Below are 24,648 nucleotides of genomic sequence, written 5' to 3'. Positions count from 1 at the left end.
AGAATATTTTTTTTAGGTTAGTCACTTTGTTAGGTTGTGTTTAACAAGGAGAGTATCGAATTCGAAAATAATTGAGCGACGAATAAAAGTAGAAGTGTAATTGGGGTGGGAGTTGTTCAGGGCGTGGTCGTGAGAAAAACAGAGGTCATCTAGTATGCAAGAGCATGGTTCAACCATGGTGGGGCTGAAGTCGCATGTGGCAAACTCAACATATAAAAGAGGCAGGAAAGTTCAGACTGGCATCGCAGTTTCAAGCAGCGAAGCAACAAAGCAATCAAAACTCAAGAAAAATGATGACCAAGTGCCTAGTAAGTGTGGAAAAAAAAATTGTTTAGTGGACAATTAATGAGAACAGTGAATTGATCGAAATAAAGTGTAGCGAATCATTGTTACTGGAGAATTGATTTTTAAAAACAGGAATGCTATTCGATAAATAACAAATTTTTGCACTTTTTTAATTTATAATATTTTTCTACAGTTCTTCCTCGCCGCCCTTGTGGCCATCACTTCCGCCGGACTTGTTCCAGCTGCGGTACCCGCTGCCCTTACCGTAGGCACTTATGCCACCAGCTACAACGCACATGCCATCAACCACGCTGTTGCTGCTCCCTATCTGGCTGCACCTGCAGTTGCAGCTGCGCCGTTAGCCTATTCCGCCGTCCCTGCTCTTTCCGCCTATTCAGCTTTACCCGTCAGTGCCTACTCCGCCTACGTCGGACGTCGTTAAAACAACAATTGGATAGCAAACAATTGACAGAGCCATCATTTTCATTTCTGGACTAAAACCAACGTTTACAGAAAAAAATCCCAACGTCAAAATTTACAAGGGTGTACTTTTCTATCCTGGATATTTTATGATTTTACGGGATTCAACAACTACCTCAACCCCAATCAATAAATTCATCACGACGATCGTCATCAGGATCAACTTACCATCCGTCGGTACTGTAATTCAACAACTCGAGCTACCATTTTTTCTCAAGAGAGGGAGCCTTTGGCGCTTGGTCTGTCTAACTCGCACGTCATGAATTCTGTGATCATTCATCAGCCGTCATCACGTTTTATCTCCGATTAAAATTCAAATAAACTATTCATTCTTTGAAAAAAAAGACTATTTCTTATCCTCAAATTACGAACTAATAATCATCAACCAAAAACAGATACCAAAAACAACTTTTTTAACATTTTTAATTTTCACTATAAAGCAATCTAGCCTCTAGCCTTAATTTACTGAACAAGCCGTTCAATATTAAATATGTCAGGTTGCCCACGGGTAGGCGCCATATATTTTCTTCAATTACCATCTTATGTATTACGAATCAAACATTATCCTTACGATTCAAATTATGTTAATGTCATTCAATGCCTTCACAAAGATATATACACCGTAATATATTCTTATCAATCTTTCTGTGGTTGGTCAACGCATGTAACATTAGATACGATACACTTTTAATAGCGATAACTGGAACACCACAAGTATCCCGTTGTTGCACATGCAACATGCCTGTGGCAAAATTTCCAACAACGCCGGTGTCCCATACATAAGATCGGAATGCGATAAATTTTGAACAAAACAATAAATAAAACTCGCAAATACCAAAACAACAATTTTTATTAATTAAATCCTCATCGATGATAAATCGTATTGATATATAAAAAAATTTCCAAAATAAGCACCGATTGCATTAGCACCGCTAGAAGATACAACTGCAGGTCACCTTATGCATAATGCAATTCCGTATATGAGAAGCGGAGGTGTGTCTCTTGCGTGAACTTATGCAATTCCATGAGAAATCATGAGTCACTAAAAATAAACCAGTCGAGTCAGCCTGCATATAAACGACTCATAGTTACTACTGAACTATCTATAGATATACGTTCAATAAAGAAAAAGCAAAGTAGTCGCGATCGCGTTTTTATATTGAGACCGGATATAAACTTAAAAAAAAGATACCTCATAACGGTATTTAATCTCACGTATCATAGATTCTTATTAAATATTTCTTATTTAACTAGCTCATCCTTTATTATCGTCCCACGCGCAATATGTGAAACGTATTCTCGTATTGTGACAATAGTTTCATGCTCGTACGCGAAACTACGACAAAAAGCAAGGCTGAGTCCTTGCTTGAAATTCCAATGAAAGAAATTCTATTACATAAGCAAAAGACTACAATTTCAACGGACCTTGCGTATCCGGTTTTTGGGATTTTTATAAAATTTTCGTAATTCCAATAACCGCCAAAAAGAGTTACCCATGATTGATATACAATAAAAAAATTCTGCCGTTCAAAATAAATTTTTTTGTATGAACTCAAAAAGAAAACAATCCACGAGAAACCGAATCAAGCGAAACCGTTCTTAGATAGCTTAGCCCTGTTACAAGAAAGTAAAATAAATAAAAAAAGAAGGAAACAATTGTCTTTTTTACGGTTCGCTTACTTTATTAGAAATTCTAACAAAAAATATATACGTATAATGAACGCTCGAACTATCGGACTATATTCCAACTGGTTTATTTTTATTCCTCCATTTTGTCGTATCACTCGCGTGTACATATATTGTTCTGTTTCATTCCGAGTTATTCCAGAAACGACGTGAAGTCAATTTACACGCGTAAAACGTACCTTAACCTAGTTTAATTTTTGCAACCATGTTGGAGTCGTAATGCGTCAAGTAATGCGTAACATCGTACCGTTAACAATGAATTACTATTTTTACATATGTATATACACATAGGTATACCTATATTTATCAATAGCACAGTATACACTTATTTAACGTTACGCTCTACAGCCTTCTCATAACAATTTTCCATGACCTTCTCTTTTACAGCACACTTAATGACAGTTGTCATGGTTGCGAATAAAATCTGACACCTTGTTGACAGTCGATTGGCTAATGTTCTTTTTCCGTGATAGCCAGAACAGCCAGGACGCTTAGTATTAATGGTAATTAATAATTAAGTTAATCGAAAAGCAATCAATTCGTCATACGTGAAAAGGAAGAAAGAGAAGACAAAAAATGAGGGAAATTGTTCATCTTCAAGCCGGTCAATGTGGTAATCAAATTGGTGCTAAGGTAATTTTTTTCGTAATATTCTCAAAGGTCAATAAGATTGTCTGATGTTGATAAGGAAAAATGATTGAACGTGAATAAAAAAATTTATCTGTTTTATTCCAGTTCTGGGAGGTTATCTCCGACGAGCACGGCATCGACCCCACCGGAACTTATCATGGCGATTCGGATCTTCAACTCGAACGTATTAACGTTTATTATAATGAAGCAACCGGTGGAAAATACGTGCCGAGGGCAGTCCTCGTGGACCTAGAGCCAGGTACAATGGACGCCGTGAGATCAGGACCTTTCGGTCAAATATTCCGTCCGGACAATTTCGTCTTCGGCCAGAGCGGCGCCGGTAACAACTGGGCCAAGGGACATTATACCGAGGGTGCAGAATTGGTAGATTCGGTCCTGGACGTGGTGCGAAAAGAAGCCGAGAGTTGCGACTGTCTTCAGGGTTTTCAGTTGACTCACTCGCTAGGTGGCGGCACTGGCGCAGGAATGGGTACACTATTGATATCAAAAATACGCGAAGAATATCCCGATCGTATTATGATGACGTTCAGTGTAGTGCCGTCGCCAAAAGTATCCGACACAGTTGTCGAGCCTTACAACTGTACACTCTCGGTTCATCAGCTGGTCGAAAATACCGACGAATCTTATTGCATCGACAACGAAGCTCTTTACGACATCTGTTTTCGTACATTGAAACTAACTACGCCAACTTACGGCGACTTGAATCACTTGGTGTCAGCAACTCTGAGCGGCGTCACTACTTGTCTCAGATTTCCCGGCCAACTGAATGCCGACTTAAGAAAATTGGCTGTGAACATGGTGCCATTTCCCAGACTGCATTTCTTCATACCTGGCTTCGCGCCGTTGACCTCACGCGGCAGTCAACAGTACAGAGCGTTAACCGTACCGGAACTGACGCAACAGATGTTCGACGCTAAAAACATGATGGCCGCCTGCGATCCAAGACACGGAAGATATTTGACAGTTGCTGCCGTTTTTCGTGGAAGAATGTCCATGAAGGAGGTTGACGAGCAGATGTTGAATATACAGAACAAAAATAGCAATTACTTCGTCGAGTGGATACCCAGCAACGTTAAAACAGCTGTTTGTGATATTCCACCCAGAGGACTCAAAATGTCCGCCACTTTTATCGGCAACTCCACAGCCATTCAGGAACTCTTTAAAAGGGTTTCCGAACAGTTTACCGCCATGTTTAGGCGCAAGGCTTTTCTTCATTGGTACACTGGAGAGGGAATGGACGAGATGGAGTTTACGGAAGCTGAGAGTAACATGAATGATCTTGTATCGGAGTATCAACAGTATCAGGAAGCCAGGGCCGAGGAAGACGGTGAATTCGACGAGGAGGAAGAAGGCGAGGGGGAGGATAAATGAATTTAATTAAATAATCATAATACATTGAACTATCAAGAATTATGAGTATCAGTACCTGTAATGTTTACGCAAATTCATTTATGCAGTTTATGTATGTTGTTTGCCTTTTTTTTGACGTTTTCAAGTAAAGTTAACGTTTTATTGTGTAAGGAATGATTTTTCTCTTCTTTCTTCTTAGGTTAACCACAGATCAGCTTATGTCCAACGAAGATTGTACATTGATTGTAGATTTTATCGCTTTGTATTATGATTCCGTGCCTAACCGGCTTGTTAATCCGATTGGACGGCGAGATTATTGCAATGGACATTTTTTACTTGCAAAATAAGATTAGGTACTTTAAAGAATTCTTCGATCCTTCTTTATGAGTCATTCGAATTCGCACGCGAGATCTCGCACAATGCAACCATTGATATCGGGTGATTGACTATGTATTAATTATATTAATAATAGATCGTGAAAAAGAGTTTATAAATTTTTTTTCTACATTTTTCAATAATACAGGTTTGTAGAATTGTGAGGTAATTTTTCGCTGATACAAAGATAAATCGTGGATAATGTCAAGAGCTTCGATCATCGCCCTTCACTGCCAATGAGAAATCATTCGAAAAGGTTATAATTATCTTCGACTTTACTACCAAAATATATACAAATCAATCCTTAGGATTTATTCCAACCGGAAGTACCTTCGGATATACTGAAACAATACAGTATTATATTTATATAGATCACTTCTAAATCCTTATTGGTCATCACGTGTAGATAATTATCTGTTTGTACGCAAGGCTAAACTATGAATACACTACGTTCCCACACTACACAGAAGTACATCTAATCACCTTGCACTAGGAATCCTGTTGTCCTTAATCTCCTTATAGTTAAGAATTTCCGAGTCCGGTAAGAATGGTCAAATATTAATTTTAAGAAATTCCCATTTTTCAACCTAAAAAATTATATTTGATTCATTTCTATAAAAAAAAAAATGTATTTAAGGATGTAAACACATATTGCCCAAAAGTCGTTACTAGGGGCAGAGTCCTAAAGATGACTTTGACATTTACCTGTTATTTACATAAGGGTCAAAGTTCATCAGGGAATCGCATGGGAAAAAAGAAGCTCTGCAGCTGCAGTCTAATCAGGCTCCTAAGATCTCTAGGCTAGTCTTCACGCTTCGCGTGACAGCAAAAGCTACGAGTTGGCTCATTGCGTCAAGGTGGCCAGACTGTTTTTCTCACGAGCCTAAGATCATTCGTCAAGTACGGATCTTATTCCCAGTGTCTGATAATAGATTCGGCCTTCGTGGATCCGCAGTGTGGATGCTGGTGAACGTGTAGCAGGCCCTGTTTAGGAACCGCGCCCAAGCCCTGTGGAGAGAAGGCCCCGGTCGTAAGTCCCCATCGGACCCCCACCCACCCTCACCGATCCATGGAAACTCATACCGAATTAATTCAAACGGGGGAAATTTTTTATCAACCACCCGACCGTTCTCTTTGATAGACTTCGCGGTTCATTCTGTATAAAAGGGGGAAACTCTTGTGTCTGATCAGTCTGTGCCAATACAAGCTAATCTAGACAACATGTTCAAGCTGGTGAGTATCTGAAGGATCAGATTTAAATTTTTCTGTAAAATCATTGAAAATCTTTTGCGGTCGATATGGACAAAGTGTTTATTGGTGTGATAAAGTAAATATGTGAAAAATGATGGGATTCAAAATTTCTTGAGAATTAGATTAAACTGCTTTTTTAAGGGATTTTACAATTTATGCGGATTTTAATAATTTTGAATTTCTTTTTCTTTCAGATCGTTCTCCTCGCCACTTTGACTTATGCATCTGCCGGTCTCGTTGCTGGTTACGGTGGTTATGGTAGCCATGGTGGTTACGGTTATGGCGGATACGGTCTTGGACATGGAGTAGCTGTAGCAGCTCCAGCAATCAGTTATTCCGCACCTGCAGTTGCGTATGCTGCACATGCTGCACCTCTTGCTGTTGCTCATGCACCCGTTGCCACTAGCTATGCCAATACTTACAAGGTATTTTTTTTACTTTTCTTCTCTTTATCTCCTTTCATCTTACACGAAATAGATTATCGTGTCGTGTGGGAGTCTTATGCGAAATTTTAAGAAGTTGCGTCATCGTCCAATCAGATACGATCTGGACCATAATTCAAGGATCAGTATAGCGGGCTATGGTTATCAAGATTATTTGTGAAAAATATAATATTTTTCAAGGGAAAGAGAAAAATTTTTATTAATAAATTTTGTGTATACCAGGTCTCCTACGCCGCACCTGCAATCACTAAAGTCGCAGTCGCACCTGCAATCGCTAAGGTCGCTGTTGCTGCACCTCTCGCATATGCTCCTACAGTGAGCTATGGTCACGGCTATGCAGCTGCACCTGCACTTTCTTATGGAAGCGGCCTCGGCTATGGCTACGGTGGTCTTGGCTATGGATTGGGACACGGATACGGACATGGATCCTACCTCCATTGAGAATCACAATAAAAATAAGATAACCAAGCCGAATTGAAGACTATTAAAAAATAATAACAAAAAAATATATAAAGCAAGCAACGATACGATAAATTTGTACATAATTATTTACGTCACTGCACAAAAGGCACCGAATTCTCTGTCATCACAGATGCCCAACTACCACACGAGAATGACGGATACATTTTTTGTGAATGAAAACATTTTTTTATTTACAAGATAAACCAAATTTTATAATTCGCTCCTTGTGATACGGAAAATAATATATTTGCGTTTTTCATCAAAAAATTTTGTTTCTCAAATTCACTGTCTATCCAATCCCCATTATGTTTCCTTTTATCTTTACTCGTAAATTTATGCGAGCAAGGACGTTCACTTGCGGAAAAGACCGAAGACACCCGAAATGCATGAGGACATAGAGTAAAGAGAGTTGCGAAGAATGGATCAAGGCTGCGGCAAGGCAAGGCATATTTAATGTGTAAACTACATTTATCACAAACGATAAATCACTGGACTGACTTTGTGTCTGTACTATTGAGTAGTTGAATAAATGATTTAAAAAAAATGAAATTGTCAATTTTACCGATTTTACAATAAACTTAAATAATTCCATTTTAATCATTTTTACATCTATGATCAGAATTTTTACATTCAAAATTGCATTTTCAAAAACTACATTTTTTCATTCAATTACGAAATTTCTTGACTATCTATAAGTCTCGTGCAGGATAAGTATGAGATTTTTATTTCACATCGACCCACAGTTTGACTATGGTGTACGAGGCCAAAAACTTGATTCCAATTGAGGTCACGCAGGTCAAGTATTATACGAATCATCGAAAGTGAAAATCCCCACCACTTTAAAAGCGATGAATATTACAGTGTGAAATGATTATACTTATTTTTTCCTAATGTCGACCTTGAGGATGACAAGGTTATGAACCTTTGGATCCTCGACACGATAAATCTTCATTTTGTAACGATGTGCATACTGATTCCATGTAGAAATTATCTTGCCATTGATTGATTGTTTATCGTTACAGCATGTACTTGATAACGAATTGAGTGGATAAATTTAATTTTTAATCGATACTCAACGTGAGTCAATGGCGCGAAATCAGAATTAATAAAACATTGATATACCGATTGCCCAATTATAGTAGCAAAGGCCGAGAGCGAGTGGGTTAAAAATATTGTCAAGTGTTTGCTAATTGGATATTATAAAATTAAGTGGGAAAAAGAAAGTGCAGTGTGAGATGAAAATAAAGAAGGACAAAAATATTAAAGCTAACAGAGCATAAGTGGGCCAACACGTTATTGTACTTAAGTAAGAACCTAATTAGGCCGACAAGTCGGAGAGAGAAAGGGAAAAATTAATGAAATTAAATCAATGACTTGCTGATCGTTAATAAACGTCAGATTTTCGGTCCGATCAAGAGGATGTTTGACGAAGCAAAGTTGATCGAAAGGAAAATTATACAGTGCAATGGAGTACTGGACAGGTGAAAAAGACGTAATCGTGTAGAGAAATTATATGAGGTGATGAATAAAATGAAAAATTAAAAACAAGTGTTACAAAATTAATAAACAAGTATATTCGAGGAAGGTTGGTTAATTGTATTCGAAAGGCATAAATTATGAATATCCCATAGATAAAAATCTTAATATATTGCAGTCTTGATTTGATTCCCTTCGAAAAGTGAGAGAGAGAGAGAAAACAATTTTTGCTTCCCGAGACAATCAAGGTTTCGGGAAACGAGTATTTGAGATTTATGAGTGCGAGTTGTGAAACTCTTACTTCTTTTTTTTTTTTAATCCTTTCAAGAGTCAAATAACAAGTGAACGTTATGGCGACCTTATAGGAGTCGCAATATTTCTGTTAGTTCAATGTTAACTGGAAGTAAGATTCGAATATATAAGGGATCCCGTAAAGTCACTGGCACATTCGATTCGTAGTAACGGAAGACGAATAATCCACTAAAAGTCATCATGTACAAGTTTGTGATTGTTGCTGCCTTAGTGGCCTGCGCATCTGCTGCACCTGGTCATCTTGTGGCACCTGTTGTAGCTGCACCAGTTGCAGTTGCACATGCCGTGCCAGTTGCGCACGCTGTACCAGCTGTACATTCGGTAGCAGTTGGAAGCACCTACGCTAATACCTACAAAGCACCAGTTGTCAAGGCTGCACCTGTTGTTGCTGTTCATCATGCTGCGGTTGCACCTGCAATCATCAAGTCCGCTCCAATCGTGGCTGCACCAGTTGTTGCTGGACCTGCAATTGTCAAGGCTGCCCCTCTTCATGTTGCACATGCAATTCCTGTCGCTACCAGCTACGCCAACACCTACAGAGCTCCAGTAGTCAAAACTGCACATGTTGTTGCTGCACCTGCCGTCGTTGCTGCACCAGCTATTGTCAAGACTGCCCATGTTGTACCTGCTGTCAATCATGTCGTTGTTCACTAAGAGGATCAGTGGCATATGAAGATTATTTATTTCATGAAGTTTTAAAACCTTTGACTAGCAATAAAAATATTTTTTGTTGCTAATTATATTTATAATCTTTTATCCTGATTTATCCCAATATCTAATAACAACTTAGTTTTTACTAATCATCCCATTTTTTAGTATCGAACTGACAACAAATCGAGAAATTATACACGGAAAGTATTCATGACCAGGGGCAAAATAGCAAGCACTCAAATTCGTTAGTATGAATTATACATATATTCAATTTGTAATTCAACTAGCGATACACTTGTCACGAAGAATGTCTTTGGGCTCACAAGCCTACTCGCACTTCGTTCTCAGCACTCACCGGAAGACTACTTCGCTAGGTACAGGAACTGCGCGAAAATTGGACATTTTCAAATTTATAAATTATATGATTATCAATATTTGATGGTTTACAATTTTATTGAGTTCCATTTTCGACTCATTGTGTATTTTTCATTGATCATTTTGTATATACTTATCTATCCGAAGTCATAACAACTCTTCGTATGTGGTATTTAATTTTGTACGTAGAACTCAATAAAAATTATTGACTCGTTGAAAAGAATACCGCATTATAACATTATATGTATTTTATTAAAATAATAGACGAATGATTACATTGCTGATTAACGGTTGAATTGTAATCATTAACTTGATAACCATTTAATTTATAATGACATCTAGGATTTTATCAAAATCAAAAACTGGTATATTTCATTTGCCAATCTACGAATTTAAAAAAAAAACGTAAATTACTTAAAGATAATCATTAACACGTTCGCTGCCAAACTACGAGATAACTCGTAGTTGATTTAATTCTGAAAAGTACAGTGGCAGTCAACGTGTCAATTGTTACTGTCAAAAAACGTTATTGACAATTTAACAACCCACAAAAATAACAAAAATAAAGAAATATAAGACAGACCATAAAAATAAAAATTATAGTCTATCATACTATCAAAAAAATGTCAAAAACCAAAAATATCTAAACCTTTTTTCTATTATATCAAAAATTGGCAAGATCTAAAGAAAGGTGATAGATACAAATAAAAAGATTCAAATTTTAAGTTTCAAAAAGAAACACAGAGTTTATTGCAATTTTTCATATTTCAACTAAAACAATTTTCTAAAGTTGAGTTAATGGATGAGGCTCAGGGGAGCAGCATGGGCAGCGTAGGTGAGAGGTGCAGCATGAGCAGCATAGGCAACAGGTGCAGCATAGGTCAGAGGAGCGGCATGTGCAGCATAGGCCAAGGGTGCAGCATGTGCGGCGTAGGTCAAAGGTGCAGCATGTGCAGCGTAGGCTACAGGTGCAGCTGCAACCAATGGGCTCCTGACGGAGACCTTGTAGGTGTTGGCGTAGCTGGTGGCAACTGGTACAGAGTGAGCAACAGCAACTGGTGCAGCTGCGACCAACGGTGCAGCATGAAGGGCTGGAGCCAGGATGTTGCCGGGTTTGGGTGCAGCAACGGCGCAGGCCACAAGGGCGAACAGTACGGCGAACTTGTACATGATGATTTTTTTAAGGTTGAGATTAGTACTCGTACTTCGAAGCTGCTGTTCGAATGATGCTCCTCTGGCAAAGTTTAGACTTTTTATAGGGCCCCAACGGACCCCACCTTTCTCACTATGTGACCCCACCGTGTGGCTCAATCTTTCCCAGTCGAAATCACAATCACGATCACCTACGTGAACGGTCTCCAGGAGTCACCATCGCCAAGGCCTGGAACTCGTCCACCAGTGTTCTCCTACTTAGTAAAATCGAGTAGACTTATTTGGACTGACGTACAGTATCAGTCTGTAGATAGTGCAGATAGTAGCGTAACAAGAAGGCCAAAAAAAATTACGAACAGCCTAGTCAGACACGATTGACTTTAAAATTGCTAGACCAGCTGACTAGTAGTTTGATACGTGGTAGGGTTGAAATTATGTGAAATTGGGTAAATCGAGCGTGTGTACTTTCAAGATGAATTGTTTCACGTTGCTGGCTAAATGACATATTGGGAGGAGCTAAGCCGATTACGTATGGTTACTTAATCAAGAGCTGTGTCAACTGGCTTGGCCGGTATACAAAGACTCAAATAGATACTTAGTTACGTACTTGTGACGCTCTGGATAAATTTACTGTAATTGTCAAAAGGTATCAAGCCGCGTGACGTACATAAGCGAAATTCAATGTCAAAATCGCGATAACAGCAATGTATTAAAAATAAAAATATTTTTGAATTTGATATATAATCATTGAGTCTGATATGATCTAATAAATAAATAAAAAAGAATATTTACGTAATTAAAAAATTAAATTATTTTAAACCATGAATATACGTAATGCGGAAACTCTAATAATTTACTGATATCGATCAATCATTGGCGCCACGCCCTAAGGTAATCCAGTCGAAGGGCAGTACACGTAATAACGTCCAGACTACCGTCATTGAGTATAGAGTGTAAAATATAGCGTCTGACCATAATTAACATATGTGTCGAATAAGTAACAGAGGAAGTCCTTGACAGTGCATAGCGGGTACGCAGGACCCAAATAATAAAATTTTCTGCAATCACGAGATCCAAGAAGAACATACACAAACAGTATAAGGTAATGGGATAAGATAGGGAATGCAAGAGAAACATAAGGAAAGAAAACGAGTGGGGATGAAGGAACACTGCTGGAGCAGACTATAAAAGCACCAGCAACCAGTTAAACCAGCATCATTCGATCCTCAAAGTCGAAGCACCAAACACACCCCTTCGTCATGTACAAGTTCGCCGTACTCTTCGCCCTTGTGGCCTGCGCCGTTGCTGCACCCAAACCTGGTAACATCCTGGCTCCAGCCCTTCATGCTGCACCTGTGGTCGCAGCTGCACCAGTTGCTGTTGCTCACTCGGTACCAGTTGCCACCAGCTACGCCAACACCTACAAGGTCTCCGTCAAGAGCCCATTGGTTGCAGCTGCACCCGTAGCTTACGCTGCACCTGCAGCACCTCTTGCCTATGCTGCACACGCTGCACCCTTGGCCTATGCCGCACCTGCAGTCGTTGCTGGACCTGCCTACGCCCATGCCGCTCCCATCGTCGCTGGATACGTTCATTAAATTGATAACTCTTATCAGTCAAACAGTCTCGAAATTCTAAACCAGTCTTCATGATACTCAATAAAATCGTTTTCATCTAAAATATTTCTATTGTATTTTTTTATTATCGTCTCTCATCGCCTACCCTAGTTTATTATCAGTCACAACAATTCTCAAATGTTCACTATTGCTTCTCTCGAAACGTTAAACTGATCGAATGCAAATCCTCGTGAGATCAGCGAATTTCATTTCGCAATTTTTTCAGTAATTCGACCTAGGAGTATTCCTAAATAAATTGCAAAAATTTTTTTTCATATATTTCATAGTCGTTAACGTCATTATTTCTGGCTATCGTACACAATGGGAAGTCAATTGGTGGTCATATATATTTTTTGACAGCTTTAACCCGTATCTGATCATTCAAGTCTTCAATTCTATGGGTTATACCGTCTCTCACGTTATATAATAAGGGTTGGCCGAGTATGTGGAAAGAGAATTCATAACTCAATGACTGTCACGCTGATAATTATCATTCAAGTCACTGTCTGGAGTGTCACGTAGAATCATCATTATGCAGTTCCTTTCCTCAGCATTGTACAGTCTCTTACAAAATATTCTAAATTCTCTTCATGCACGGTAGATCTCACCGTTAGAAAGTGATTATCTTACAAGAGCAAAGTACTTTGGAGAAAGTATCAAGGTCACGTAGAAAAAATTACGATCATTGATCCTGACCGATATAGAAAAAAAAAATTAGTCCCAGAAAATGACGAAGTATAATGACATCAAACACATACGAATTGCGTCATCTATCCATAGTAACAATAACAACAAGAGAAACAAAGATAACCTCGATATATCTAAATAAAATTTTCAAGGTCAATTTTCAAACTCTTCCCACGTATAGCACAAAATATTTAATTTCTTTGAATTTCTAGACTAATCAATCAATCTGGATTTAATTAGTCCAAATTAGATTATCTTTACGTCAGAGTTTTTAGAATATATTTTGACGTATGTTTATCGTCAGATTTCCCCCCCATAAATTCCCCCCAATCTCAACGAATCGAATGATTGTTCCGGTTTTGTCGTGCGGCAAAAGTCAGGCGTAATTTACGGTTTTACGCCCGGGCCGAGATCCGCTTTATAATTTACGATTCAGGGTCACGCATGGACGACATAGCCGATTCTTACGGCCCACAGGCTAATATGGGTAACTTCTTGATGCGTTGCTGATACGAATGGCCGGATAAGAATAAGCAAGCGAAGAAAATGCCTTCTGAATAGTGTAGGAAGGGAATGAAGGACACTAGGAAGAAATCTGCTCCGTATTTGATTGCTGACCTGTAATTATTTTTACACGGACCTGTAGTACGGGTAAAGTATGTTTTAGGTCTAGGTTATGTTACAGAATGAAATTTGGATTAGAACAAATTTTATTGAAAAACGGAAAAAAATTTTAGAAATTATTTATAAAAAACATAAATTTCTAAAGTTTTCTTAATCTGTTAACATTTTTTTTTATACTTTCTTTTTTTTCCTTGCAATCTGACACATTGCCTCATGCGAACCACCTTGTCTTCGTGACTATAATAATTTTGGATTCACTCGGGCATGACTGACATCTCTCCTTTTATAATATTCAACAGTGTATGACGTTACACATCTGATGGTTTACGTAATGTTACAAGATGGAAAGTACTTTCGTTTGTTAAGACGATTTTAATTGTTCATAAGACAAGAATAACGATACAATGGACAATAATGTAATAGGGCGGGAACAATAGTGCGATTCAAATTATATCATGTAAAAATAAAAATAAAATCATTCGGAATACTTATTTATCTGTTAGCTCAAGTGTGACTCGAATGATTCGTTGATTTATTTTGTTTATGGTACAATTACGCAATTAAGTACAGTTAGTCGGAATCCCTTAAAAAGATTCGTTAAAGTGACTTTTTTTGCATGAGGAAGTTACCAAACAATTTTTTATTTTTTATTATAGTCGATCTCAATTATTTGTGATTTATCGATATTTATCCCCAAAGCGGCATAGAATTCATCGTTTCTAATAGCAACGGGAAAAATGGTAATTGAATACGTGGAGAAGGTAGACTATTGTATGAACAAGGTGTTGGCGAACTCGAATGTGTCCGAAGGTCTCTGGAAGTGCGCGGAAGCGCTCTCCTATATAAAGCTGAGGTGGAACCTCATTCTGGCAGATCAGTCTCAGGTTTATCCTACAGCAGACACGCAAAACCCTTAAAAAAAAACCCCTATCAAGATGTTCAAGCTGGTGAGTGAAGGAATAGATAAAAAATTTTGTGTAAAGAAAAGACACTGAGAATTTTGGAAAAGATGTAAAAAAATGGTATAATCGTCATAACGAGGGAGAATATTTTTAATCATTTTTATGGAGAATATTTTCGATGCTAAAGAATTTTCATGATTTACACGAAAGACGATTTAGCATTTCTAAAGAATTACACGGTTCGGCTGACTGAGTTAAAATGTTAATGAACAGCTGCAACGACCGAGGAGATATTTTAAGGGGGAATGTACTTCTAATAACTCAATCTTTTCAAAGGAAATAGATATGCTACTAGTAAGCGTGATTAATGGAGAACGATTTGTCTTCAGGTTGTCCTGTCCGCCATCGTGGCTATTGCTGTTGCTCGTCCTGGAAATCTGCATGGAGTTTCGCCACTTCTGGGTAGCTTGATCTCCGAGAAGACCATCGAGTCGCATGGGAACACCGTAGTGCACGGTAGTGCTCCAGTAGTGCATGCAGCACCGTTGGCAGTTGCACATGCAGCACCATTGGCAGTTGCACATGCTGCACCATTGGCAGTTGCACATGCAGCCCCAGTTGCAGTTGCACGCTCTGCCGCACTTGTTGCTGAGAAGACAATTGAATCCCATGGAAACACAGTCGTGCATAGCTCCGCACCTGTTGTCCACGCCGCACCTGTTGCTTATGCAGCTGCACCTGTAGCCTATGCCGCACACGCCAGCCCTGTTGCTTATGCAGCTGCACCTGCAGTCTACGCTGCACATGCAGTACCCGTCGCTCACTCCCTCGTCGCTGAGAAATCCATCTCTAGCTACGGGCACAGTCTCGTTCATCACGGCGCACCTGTGGCTCATCTCACTCACGCTTATGCCGCACCTGCTGTTTCCGTGTGGTAAAAACTTCCTCGATTCAGAAATCAATCTTTCGTCACTCAACAAATAACGACTGGACTTCTTCAGCTTGAATCACTATAGATGGGTATTAGCATGGCGATCCTAGGATATTTTTTTTTCATATTTTTGAAACCAAATTTTCCATCAGGATCCGCCTTGCGCTGCGAACTGATTTGCAGGCAGTCTTCCATTGTGAACGAGGCCTAACTTAGCAGTGCGTCTGCACATACGCGACTGTATCTACTAGTAATTATGTAACGCATAAAAAAGTAATTTTCCTCCAATTACATTTCGATCGAAATGATAGTTCAAATAAATTATATTTCCTATCTAAATAGATACTCTGCAATTTTTTAATACAAAATTCATACCCAACGATGATCCTTTGTATGAAGAAGAAATTCCTGTGAAATATGGATTAAATTTAAAATCTCAAGGTATTCTCAATGGAAGGACGTGACAAATGGGGAAAGGAGATGGATTCGTCTATAAAAATTCTGTATTCCCTGTAATTCCTTTGTGCGAGGCTACCTTGGAACTGACTTCTGGCTGAGCAACAATAAAAAAAAAACCAATAGTCACTCCCACGTTACGAACGCGGTGAATGTGGACCAGGTAAATCGAGTAGATTCTTATATTAAATCTGATACTTGGACCGTGAGTCGCGCTTTGGATTAAAAAAAATATTGTTTGAAATTCCATCGATGAGGCAATAAAATTAACCGGAAGTGAAGGATACAAGAAGCGGATACACGTTTTTCCAAAAGTTTTCTTTATAAACAATAAATTAACGAGGAATACAAAATTTTTACTTTTACAATTGTTTATATTATTTTCATTATTTATTCCTATATTTATCTTCCTGGCTCAAATGATCTTTTCGTAAATGGCGAACATCGCAAAACATATAACGCAAAGTAGACTGGTACATAGACGGGGTGGTTAAATGGGTGAAAACCTGCCTCATTCAGAATTTTTCTCACTGGACCAGGCACGCCTTGCGTTCAAGGTCCATTGCCATTTTGATTCGAAAAGAGCTACGTGTCGGGTGTCTTGTTTTAATAACGAAAAAAAAAGACAAACAAATTTAGACACATTCAATGATTTTTCTGGTAGAACAAGCCGCTCTAAAAAAAGGTCTACCCACACTGAATACACGTTTTTACAGCCTTACGGATGCTGCGAATAAAAATAGGATCTGTTACCCGTACAGAATCTCCTGGATAAATACAGTAATGATTAAGCATTTTCAAATCCCAAGGAATTTCCCGCTCTTTTTATCCATCCTGTAACAGCTGATTCTGACAACTGTCAGATTGGGATGATATTTTTTGGTTTACCTTAAAACGCAATTTTTTAATACTTTTTCTACGCATCCTCCGACTTCAAGTCTATCCAACCGGGTGGAACACTCTGTCTATACTGGCTTCGCCATAAGGAGCTGCATGGGAATTCAAGGTCCCGGGTGAACGAACGATCGGAATTGTTAACGACCTCCGCATCGACCCAGCATCAAGCTTTAGCTCTGCCGACGCCTTGCGTCGCGGCGTACAATCTCCTTCGTCGGCAAAATTCTATACCAGGTACTATCGGACCTTCGACGTTGATTTCCTAGAAATTCAGTCCCCACGCTCTGGATACCTAAGTGGCTGCGACCAATGCGGAAAAACGATAGCCTGTACATACAATACACATGGGAGATACGTATCGATAATCAGATATTGATTATAGATCTTATTACCCTTGACTGTATATATATGTATATTGCAGGTAAACAAATTATTTTAAATTCCTTATACACTCTGAATATTTGATTAAAAATTTGTATTACCTAATTACATTTCTCTATTATTATTTAGCCCTAGGAATTCTGTGCGTGTTCTTGATATTGATTATGGGTTAGACATTCTCAGGTTAGGTTAACCTGTAGTAATCGTTAGGAATTTTTTAATGAGTATCATTAAAAGAATTTGAAAAAATTTTTATAATTAACTATACCCTTCTGGATGAACTTATGGGTCCTAGGGCTATCATATGTATCGTATAGGATTGAGTCATAAGGTAATGGGGTCTGTTTTTTTTGTTGGAGATTGGGTCAGATGCTGGTTCCTGGTTGGGGATTGCATCAGATGTAGGTTTAAAAAAATTGGTCGAACAAGAAAAGGATTTTGATCGGTGAATCGTTGAACTGAATGAAGGAGGATAGAAAAAGGATAGACAAATTTATAAAAACCATTCGTTCCCTTTAGGATTCTGGTTCGTGTCCATGCTAATATTTCGGAATTTTTAAAAATGACTGTTGCGTGATGTGTCGACATTTTTGATAATGGAGGATGGATTACGGAATAAGAGGTACCTCTGTTCTTTCGTAATTCACGACCAGTTTTCATAGTTTTAGACATTTTGCTTTTGTCTTGTTTACGTTGTACGAAAACGGCCATTAAGTTATCCTACAACCAATTGAGCAACGTAGGCTAAGCGATTTAAACAAGGTCGTTAAATTTTATGTAATTTTTTGGAGAATTCAGATTTTTAGGTCAGGCAGCATTCCGCAATTGATATTATTATCATCGTTCAAAATGGCTTCTTTATTTATCTTTATTATATTTACTGTCTACTTGCATAATCAATTCTAATTGCATTTATTAAATTAATTGGTAAATAATAATTATTAGTCTTGATTTCATTCATTTATAATTTCATTTATTTATTACTCCTATTTGTTTCTATCATCGAGCGATTAACTCGTTGCATTTATGTGAAAATGAGCGCAACGGCCTTTGTTATGATCTTGCGTTATATGATCGCTCAAGATCATGGTCCGTAACCAGCGATCCGTATTACCGGGTGTTCGTAAAGTACCGTAAACAAAAGCAAGCATTGAGTAACCATGTAAAATAAAAAATTATGTATTTCAAAATTTTGAATTTTTTTTCAAAAATTGTTTTCGATTATAGTATCTGATACTGTACGATCATTAGAATCGGTTTACGAAGTGATAGCTGTTTCTAATGCAAAGTGTATTGTGAGACAAATATTTTTTTGTGAATCAAGTATTTTCGAATGATCCGCAAGAAAAAGGATTTGACAGGCAATTCCGTCACACTTGACTGCGAAGGCCAGTCGGGTTACGGTTTAGACGGAGAGAGAGAGAAAAAGAAAAAAAAATTTATTAATAAAAGAAAAATTTAATAACCGATCAAACTTTTTAGTGACAGCCTCACTAAAAAAAAAGGGTTGGCTAATGTATCGAACGTTATCGATCATTTTCCAGAATTTCTTATGTATTCCTAGAATTGATTAGCGACCTCTTAGGTTAAAACGCTAAGACGGGAAATGTATTCCTTAAGGTACGTCCTCGTGTATCCGTAAAGTAGCTGAATGCTACGATACCGAAAATGAATTCTGGTAGTTGATCAATAATGATGAATAGTATAGAAGAAGGTTAGGTTATCTAGAAATAGCCTTAAAGCAAGATCCTGTACTTTTGTGGGATCCCTTCTTCGTCCTCATGTAAGATAGAAATTCCAGAGACTACGCAGTGGATGTACCGTCCAGGAGCGTACGATTGTAAAATTATAAGGTTTTGAGAAATTTAGAGAGGGTCATAAAAAATAAGTAATACAAGTATTGGTATGGGATAGAGAATTTTTAGAATATTTTGGACAGTTGATATTTAAAGCTTTTTATCGTTAGCGTATCGTTATTATTAATCATTTGTTTAGATACCCAACGAAAATAGAAATAGGGACGGCCCTGGCTGGGATGCGATTCAATGCAATGGTGCGTAGGGACTCTTGCAGTACCGAACGAGTCTAGTTTTTACAGGCCTCATCAGGGCCCCTATAAGTACCAGGTAAACCGGGTACCCCATGCACAGAATTACAGAAGCTTCCCAGTACAAGGTTCGATTCTCTCGACTCATCGCCATGATTAAATTCGTGAGTAGATACTGGGCCTTATTTTCAAAATATTACTTACAGTTTTGTATATCGTCGTTATTTTGTTATTCATTGTCATTCAAACACAGCTGGTATTCATCGCGCTTTTGGGCTTAGCCTGGTCCGCACCTGCACCTGGACCGAATCCAGCACCTGCACCTGCACCTAAACCAGCTCCGGCTCCAAAGCCATTGTTCATCTCTGAGATTAAGACTCCGGCATCCACAGCTAAACTGACACCAATCATTGCACCACTTTCTGCACCTTTGATCAGTCCAACTTCGCGAGTTGCACTGTTCCCACAGGTGAGTACATGAGAAGAGTTTATATATTATTATCTTTGAGTCGTGCAAGAATAGAGTGGTGTTGTTGATTTTTTTTGTGACAGTTAATTTTATATGATTTTCTTTTAACAATCCAGTATGGACCGTACCTGTCGTATCCGTATGGAGCACCTTTGGCGCCATTGGAAATTGCGGCCGCTCCTGCAACTTACTCTATCGAACAACACGGATACAACATCGCTTACTAAATGCTCGATCGGTAACCTCAGAGAAATTAATGGTTCCGTCGGTAACCCGATGAACTGTCATTGCTCTGTTTTACCATAGTCTCGCCTACCTTCATTGTCGGTAAATCTCATGTATCATGTATCGATAACATCATCTGCACAAAAGCGAAAATAAAATAAAAGCTGCCATTCTTTTTTTTCAAAATCTATACCACCCAGTGTATTTATTTCACGGATACAAATATTCCTTACAAAACAATCAATACTGATTTATCCAATTCCCAGAATTAGTTAATTACCAGCATCTTCGAAAACCTTGAAATAATTTCGTCTTCCAAACACAAGAAATTTTGAATACGTTGTTTCGTAACACAAGAACCTCGTCAAATCAGCAAACATAAAGTCAACAACAATAACACGAACACGAAAAGAAGCGCACATAAAAATCACTATTCAAAAATTGCAAGGATAAAAGTCAAGGCTTCCGTAATTCGCATAAATTAAATAATCCACAAGGTAATGACAGAACAAGAAGAAGATAGAAGGTGAAATCCAAGCCGATTTCGCGAAACGCAAAAGATTCATCGAAATAGGCATCGACTCCTCTTGCCATTTAGATATTTCGCGGAGGCGTAGCCTAAATACATATAATAAATAGTAACCATTATGGATTACGAGAAATTAACCTACTCGATTTTCACTTTGCCTAATAGACAAAACACCTAACGCCATTGGTAATCAAGAATTTTTTTAATAAATTAAAAAAAACTATCCAATCAATTAATCAATATCCACCAATGACAAATCACAATAAAATCCATTAACCCAAAAATACATAGAAATCAAAATCGCCCCGGGACTAAAAAGAATTTTAATTAACCCTCCACATATTCCCATATACGACTTCCGGTCTTCTCAAGGAGCAACCGATGACCAAAACGTAGGCGTTTAGTCACGACGAAAGGGAAAGTGAAATCATCTAAGGACTTTCTCAAATACTCTTAGTACTCTTAGCATGTCCCGCCATGTAAACATAACCATACAATACCGTACGTGTCTTATGGACTTGCCAGTGCAACCACAAAATGCACTTACGTAACCTCAAATTAAAACTTAATACCCGATTTAATTAATTAGACACCAAAATTATCAAACCTCCTCTCCATTGTTGTACAATGATAATATTTATAAATTAATCACTTTCGCAAGACAGTCAATTCCAAAAACATATACCTTACTCACAACATATGCCATATAGTATATATATTTCCCAGAAGCATATTGTATGCAACATAGAAAATTAAACACATACGTGTTACCCATGTCACGATTTCCTTGATCGAAAAAAATTGGGTCAAGACAGTCTTACCTTTCGTTGCTGTGTGCAGAAATTCCCAGGTTACGAAATACGTAGGAAATTCCCTTGATCGTTGCACAATGAAGTGCATCATCCACTTAGGTCAAATAGTTTAATGAGATAAGAATGTCTAATTTTACTGTCTTCGTAAGTATTATTTTTATGTTGTTATTTAAAAAAAATAGTATTAAATTTTGAATCTTTGTTTACTAATTTGTAGGGATTTTATATAGCACCATGCACAAATGACTTTCTCGTTTGTAATGCATAATGCATCTGGGAATTGTTTGATTCACGGCCGGTTATTACACCCGGCGATCCGAGGATCCTACCAAGCACTTTCTCCCGGAACCCAAAACCTTAGACCGCCCAGTATTCTTGTTGCAACATGAGCGGCCATGTTTTATTATAGAATGCGGCCGTTGCCCAGTCGAGTAAACGTAACAAAAAAAATGTCTATAGATAAAATCCCTATGGGTAACTTTAAAGTTAATTGAAATAAAAGAAAACTTTTTTGGAAACAAATAATGGTATTCACTTCAATTAGGATTATTATCCATTTTTTTTTGACAAATGTATTAAAATTTTTGTTTTATTTTTAAGAAAATGAAGCAATTTTTTATTACTGACTGCCTTTGTATACTGCTTGTATATAATTTACTGTTAAGGATGCTTCGATGACTCAGTCATGATGTCAAGGTTGACGTAGAAGGAGCATCAAAAAGAAAGTACTCTCTCGTCTTGTGACTTTGCTTAACTATGAAAGGGAGGAAATGGTAATTTAGCCAGGAAGTCGTTTCCGCCGGAAAAGAATGATATACAAGTACATTTATCTGCCAGTATTAATGTAGACTACATCTTTTTTCAAATAGATACAATTCTTTTCGTTAGGCTACTGAAATTTTCAGTTCCAGTTTTACATCTTTGATACACATGTTCATTGGTGTATTAACTACTGTCGGTAACGAAAGGCAATTTCACATGTTGTCGATACCTTAGAAAAAATACGTAAAAATCCTCATAAATTATCTAATTTCCAACAATTTTCGATTAATTTGTCAAAAAATCATAAAAATCTTCCTACAGACACTATTACGATTATATTACTAAAAAGTGAAAAAAAATCAAACATAATTCACCATAAAGAATTTGGATCCACATAACAAGCACTATTTGTATATCCTGTTTTGTAAGTTAGAAAGAGAAAAAATCTCGTTCAACGAGTTCATCTTTTTTCCTCATCTTCTTACGGCTAAGATTTACGTCATGGATTGAGGTTATCGACCTTGTTGCACCAGAATGCAACCAATAACCTTGATGCATCAGTTTATATGCAGCCTCGACTATTGTTTGATGCAGACACAATGACAATTTTTATACACTTGTGTCTGTACAAATATTTTCTTTTAAATTCAAAAGTGCACTTTCTTAATGCTTACTAGTTAATTATGTATCAGGTGCACTGACCAGGATCTTGGTACATGTTGTGCAACTTGTATATTCATTGACAAAAGTCCTCGTTGCATAATAACGATTTCATTCATTCCTACACTGTCTGAATATACCTGCGTAGTACTGGCTTTCGTTACGATTCTGGATACTACCAGTTGCAGGAACGTGACTTATTACGCAAGCCCGGATCCAAGAGTACAGCCATCTCCAGGAATTGGATCCCAGTACCAAAGAAGCGTGTCGAAAGACACAATTTTCGAACCTCCATTGTGGTTTTTGAGGTTAGACGAAACAAAATGCCTTTCACTGGTTGCAATATAATTTTTTGAATATTACATATGTTTATATATTTCGCATTATATATTTCGCATTTATATATTCGCATTTATATATTATTTATATATTTATACTTTCGTTGATACCTACGTTGTATATACATACAACAATCAAACAAATTTTATTTTCAAAACAATCTAAATCGCACTTTTTCCATAGTCATAAAAATGACACTGATAATATACGAAAATAAAATTTTACTTTAGAATCTCCAAATCACATAACATTAACATACATGCTTAAATCTCTGAATCCAGTTCTTCAAACTGTACAACAAAAATTTGGATTCGTTTCATTATGCAAGGGTTTTAAAAAATAAGGACTGGTTTTTAATAAGTCAATTAATTTAACGATAAATTAAAACTTGAATTTTTTGGTTTAACTGATTATCCATCTATACATCTGTATATATTATTGTATTTTCCGTAACCCAAGTGTCTTTAAAAAATGTCGTTTTCTATCAAAGGTCCGGTTGCATTCGTCTGACTCACAGTTTTAACCCCACTAACGTCCTCGGCGACTATCCCAGCATCCCCCAAAAGGAACGTAGGTATATAAGATTGCCGGAGCCCGTAAAATCTCACAATCACAGTTGACGGTACGTGAAGCGCGTACGGAGAAAGTGTTTGGAAGACAGAAGGAGAGTCTTAAGAGTTAAAAGGTAGAGGGACGTGGAGGAGCATAGGCGTATATAAGAAGTTCGGACGGTATTGAAGAAACTCAGTGTCGTGAGAGTGATCGAGATAAATAGAGGTAGGTGAATGCGATTAAGGATCACAAAATCACAAAGCAGCAAGAACCCACATAATAGATATAACCAAATGTAATTCCAACGTTCGTTCGAATATTTTAAAACTAGCCAAAATTTTAATATTTCAAAATTACCATACTGCATCGTATGCAGGTATGACAGTTGCATAATTTTGTTATCATCGGTGGCTAAGTGAAAGGAAAATTTTTTTATTGACAGCTAATCCTGAATTTAACTTTTTGTCAAGCAAATTTTATCACTAATAAAAAATGGAGGAAACCTTTAGCTCTAAGTAAAATCTCTCACCAATACTAATCACTGAAAGCGGTTATAAGGGGATTGTGGTTAAATGATGCACCCACGTCATTTTTACGGTTCACCGATCGCGTGACTTTCTCTTCGCCGGAAACTTGACTTCGCTGTTTCTTCCATTTGCCATTGTATGTTAATGGTCGACATAATACCAAGGATCAGTTGTCGTTTGTTTCACTTGACCCAGATATGTAAGATAGGAATAGTGGAGTGAGATAGTAGACTGATTGGGGGGATGTTGGGAGGGAGGGGGGGGGGATGATAGGCTACATCAG

General features: G+C 37.7%; 7 protein-coding genes across 8 annotated transcripts in view; 6 read left to right on the top strand and 1 right to left on the bottom strand.

Annotated features, from left to right (window-relative positions):
- Positions 1–179: 179 nt before the first annotated feature.
- LOC107265638 lies at positions 180–1,109 on the top strand. Its single transcript, XM_015735295.2, has 2 exons — positions 180–308; positions 479–1,109. Exons 1-2 carry the CDS (start codon positions 195–197, stop codon positions 725–727), a joined length of 363 nt encoding a protein of 120 aa, XP_015590781.2. The 5' UTR covers positions 180–194; the 3' UTR covers positions 728–1,109.
- A 553-nt stretch (positions 1,110–1,662) lies between these two features.
- LOC107265627 (tubulin beta chain) lies at positions 1,663–4,622 on the top strand. The gene is made up of 2 exons (XM_015735280.2): positions 1,663–3,084; positions 3,187–4,622. The coding sequence occupies exons 1-2, from the start codon at positions 3,028–3,030 to the stop codon at positions 4,471–4,473; spliced, it is 1,344 nt and encodes a 447-aa protein (XP_015590766.1). The 5' UTR covers positions 1,663–3,027; the 3' UTR covers positions 4,474–4,622.
- Positions 4,623–5,911: 1,289 nt separating this feature from the next.
- LOC107265633 (cuticle protein 64) lies at positions 5,912–7,250 on the top strand. The gene is made up of 3 exons (XM_015735290.2): positions 5,912–6,060; positions 6,273–6,503; positions 6,744–7,250. Exons 1-3 carry the CDS (start codon positions 6,049–6,051, stop codon positions 6,960–6,962), a joined length of 462 nt encoding a protein of 153 aa, XP_015590776.1. The 5' UTR covers positions 5,912–6,048; the 3' UTR covers positions 6,963–7,250.
- A 1,655-nt stretch (positions 7,251–8,905) lies between these two features.
- On the top strand, positions 8,906–16,052 carry LOC107265552. Its single transcript, XM_025082949.1, has 5 exons — positions 8,906–9,423; positions 10,588–10,961; positions 12,158–12,541; positions 14,812–14,823; positions 15,168–16,052. Exons 1-5 carry the CDS (start codon positions 8,952–8,954, stop codon positions 15,714–15,716), a joined length of 1,791 nt encoding a protein of 596 aa, XP_024938717.1. The 5' UTR covers positions 8,906–8,951; the 3' UTR covers positions 15,717–16,052.
- Positions 10,511–11,040, bottom strand: LOC107265635 (pupal cuticle protein C1B-like). Its single transcript, XM_015735292.2, has one exon. The coding sequence runs from the start codon at positions 10,965–10,967 to the stop codon at positions 10,593–10,595; it is 375 nt and encodes a 124-aa protein (XP_015590778.1). The 5' UTR covers positions 10,968–11,040; the 3' UTR covers positions 10,511–10,592.
- A 3,448-nt stretch (positions 16,053–19,500) lies between the features above and the next one.
- On the top strand, positions 19,501–20,374 carry LOC107265636 (classical arabinogalactan protein 10). Its single transcript, XM_015735293.2, has 3 exons — positions 19,501–19,654; positions 19,744–19,959; positions 20,076–20,374. Exons 1-3 carry the CDS (start codon positions 19,586–19,588, stop codon positions 20,184–20,186), a joined length of 396 nt encoding a protein of 131 aa, XP_015590779.2. The 5' UTR covers positions 19,501–19,585; the 3' UTR covers positions 20,187–20,374.
- A 3,385-nt stretch (positions 20,375–23,759) lies between these two features.
- Positions 23,760–24,648, top strand: part of LOC107265704 (28S ribosomal protein S34, mitochondrial) — a 9,704-nt gene continuing 8,815 nt past the window's right edge. The window contains exon 1 of one of the 2 annotated variants that reach the window (XM_015735425.2): positions 23,760–24,063. The gene's annotated coding sequence lies outside the window, so the exon portion shown is untranslated. The remainder of the gene's footprint in view (positions 24,064–24,648) is intronic. The other variant, XM_015735424.2, reaches the window with a different exon arrangement.

The sequence above is a fragment of the Cephus cinctus genome, unplaced genomic scaffold, assembly GCF_000341935.2.
Source record: "Cephus cinctus unplaced genomic scaffold, Ccin1 Ccin1_scaffold0230, whole genome shotgun sequence".
In the NCBI taxonomy this organism is placed as follows: Eukaryota; Metazoa; Arthropoda; class Insecta; order Hymenoptera; family Cephidae; genus Cephus; species Cephus cinctus.
This window is presented reverse-complemented; position numbering and strand designations above follow the sequence as displayed.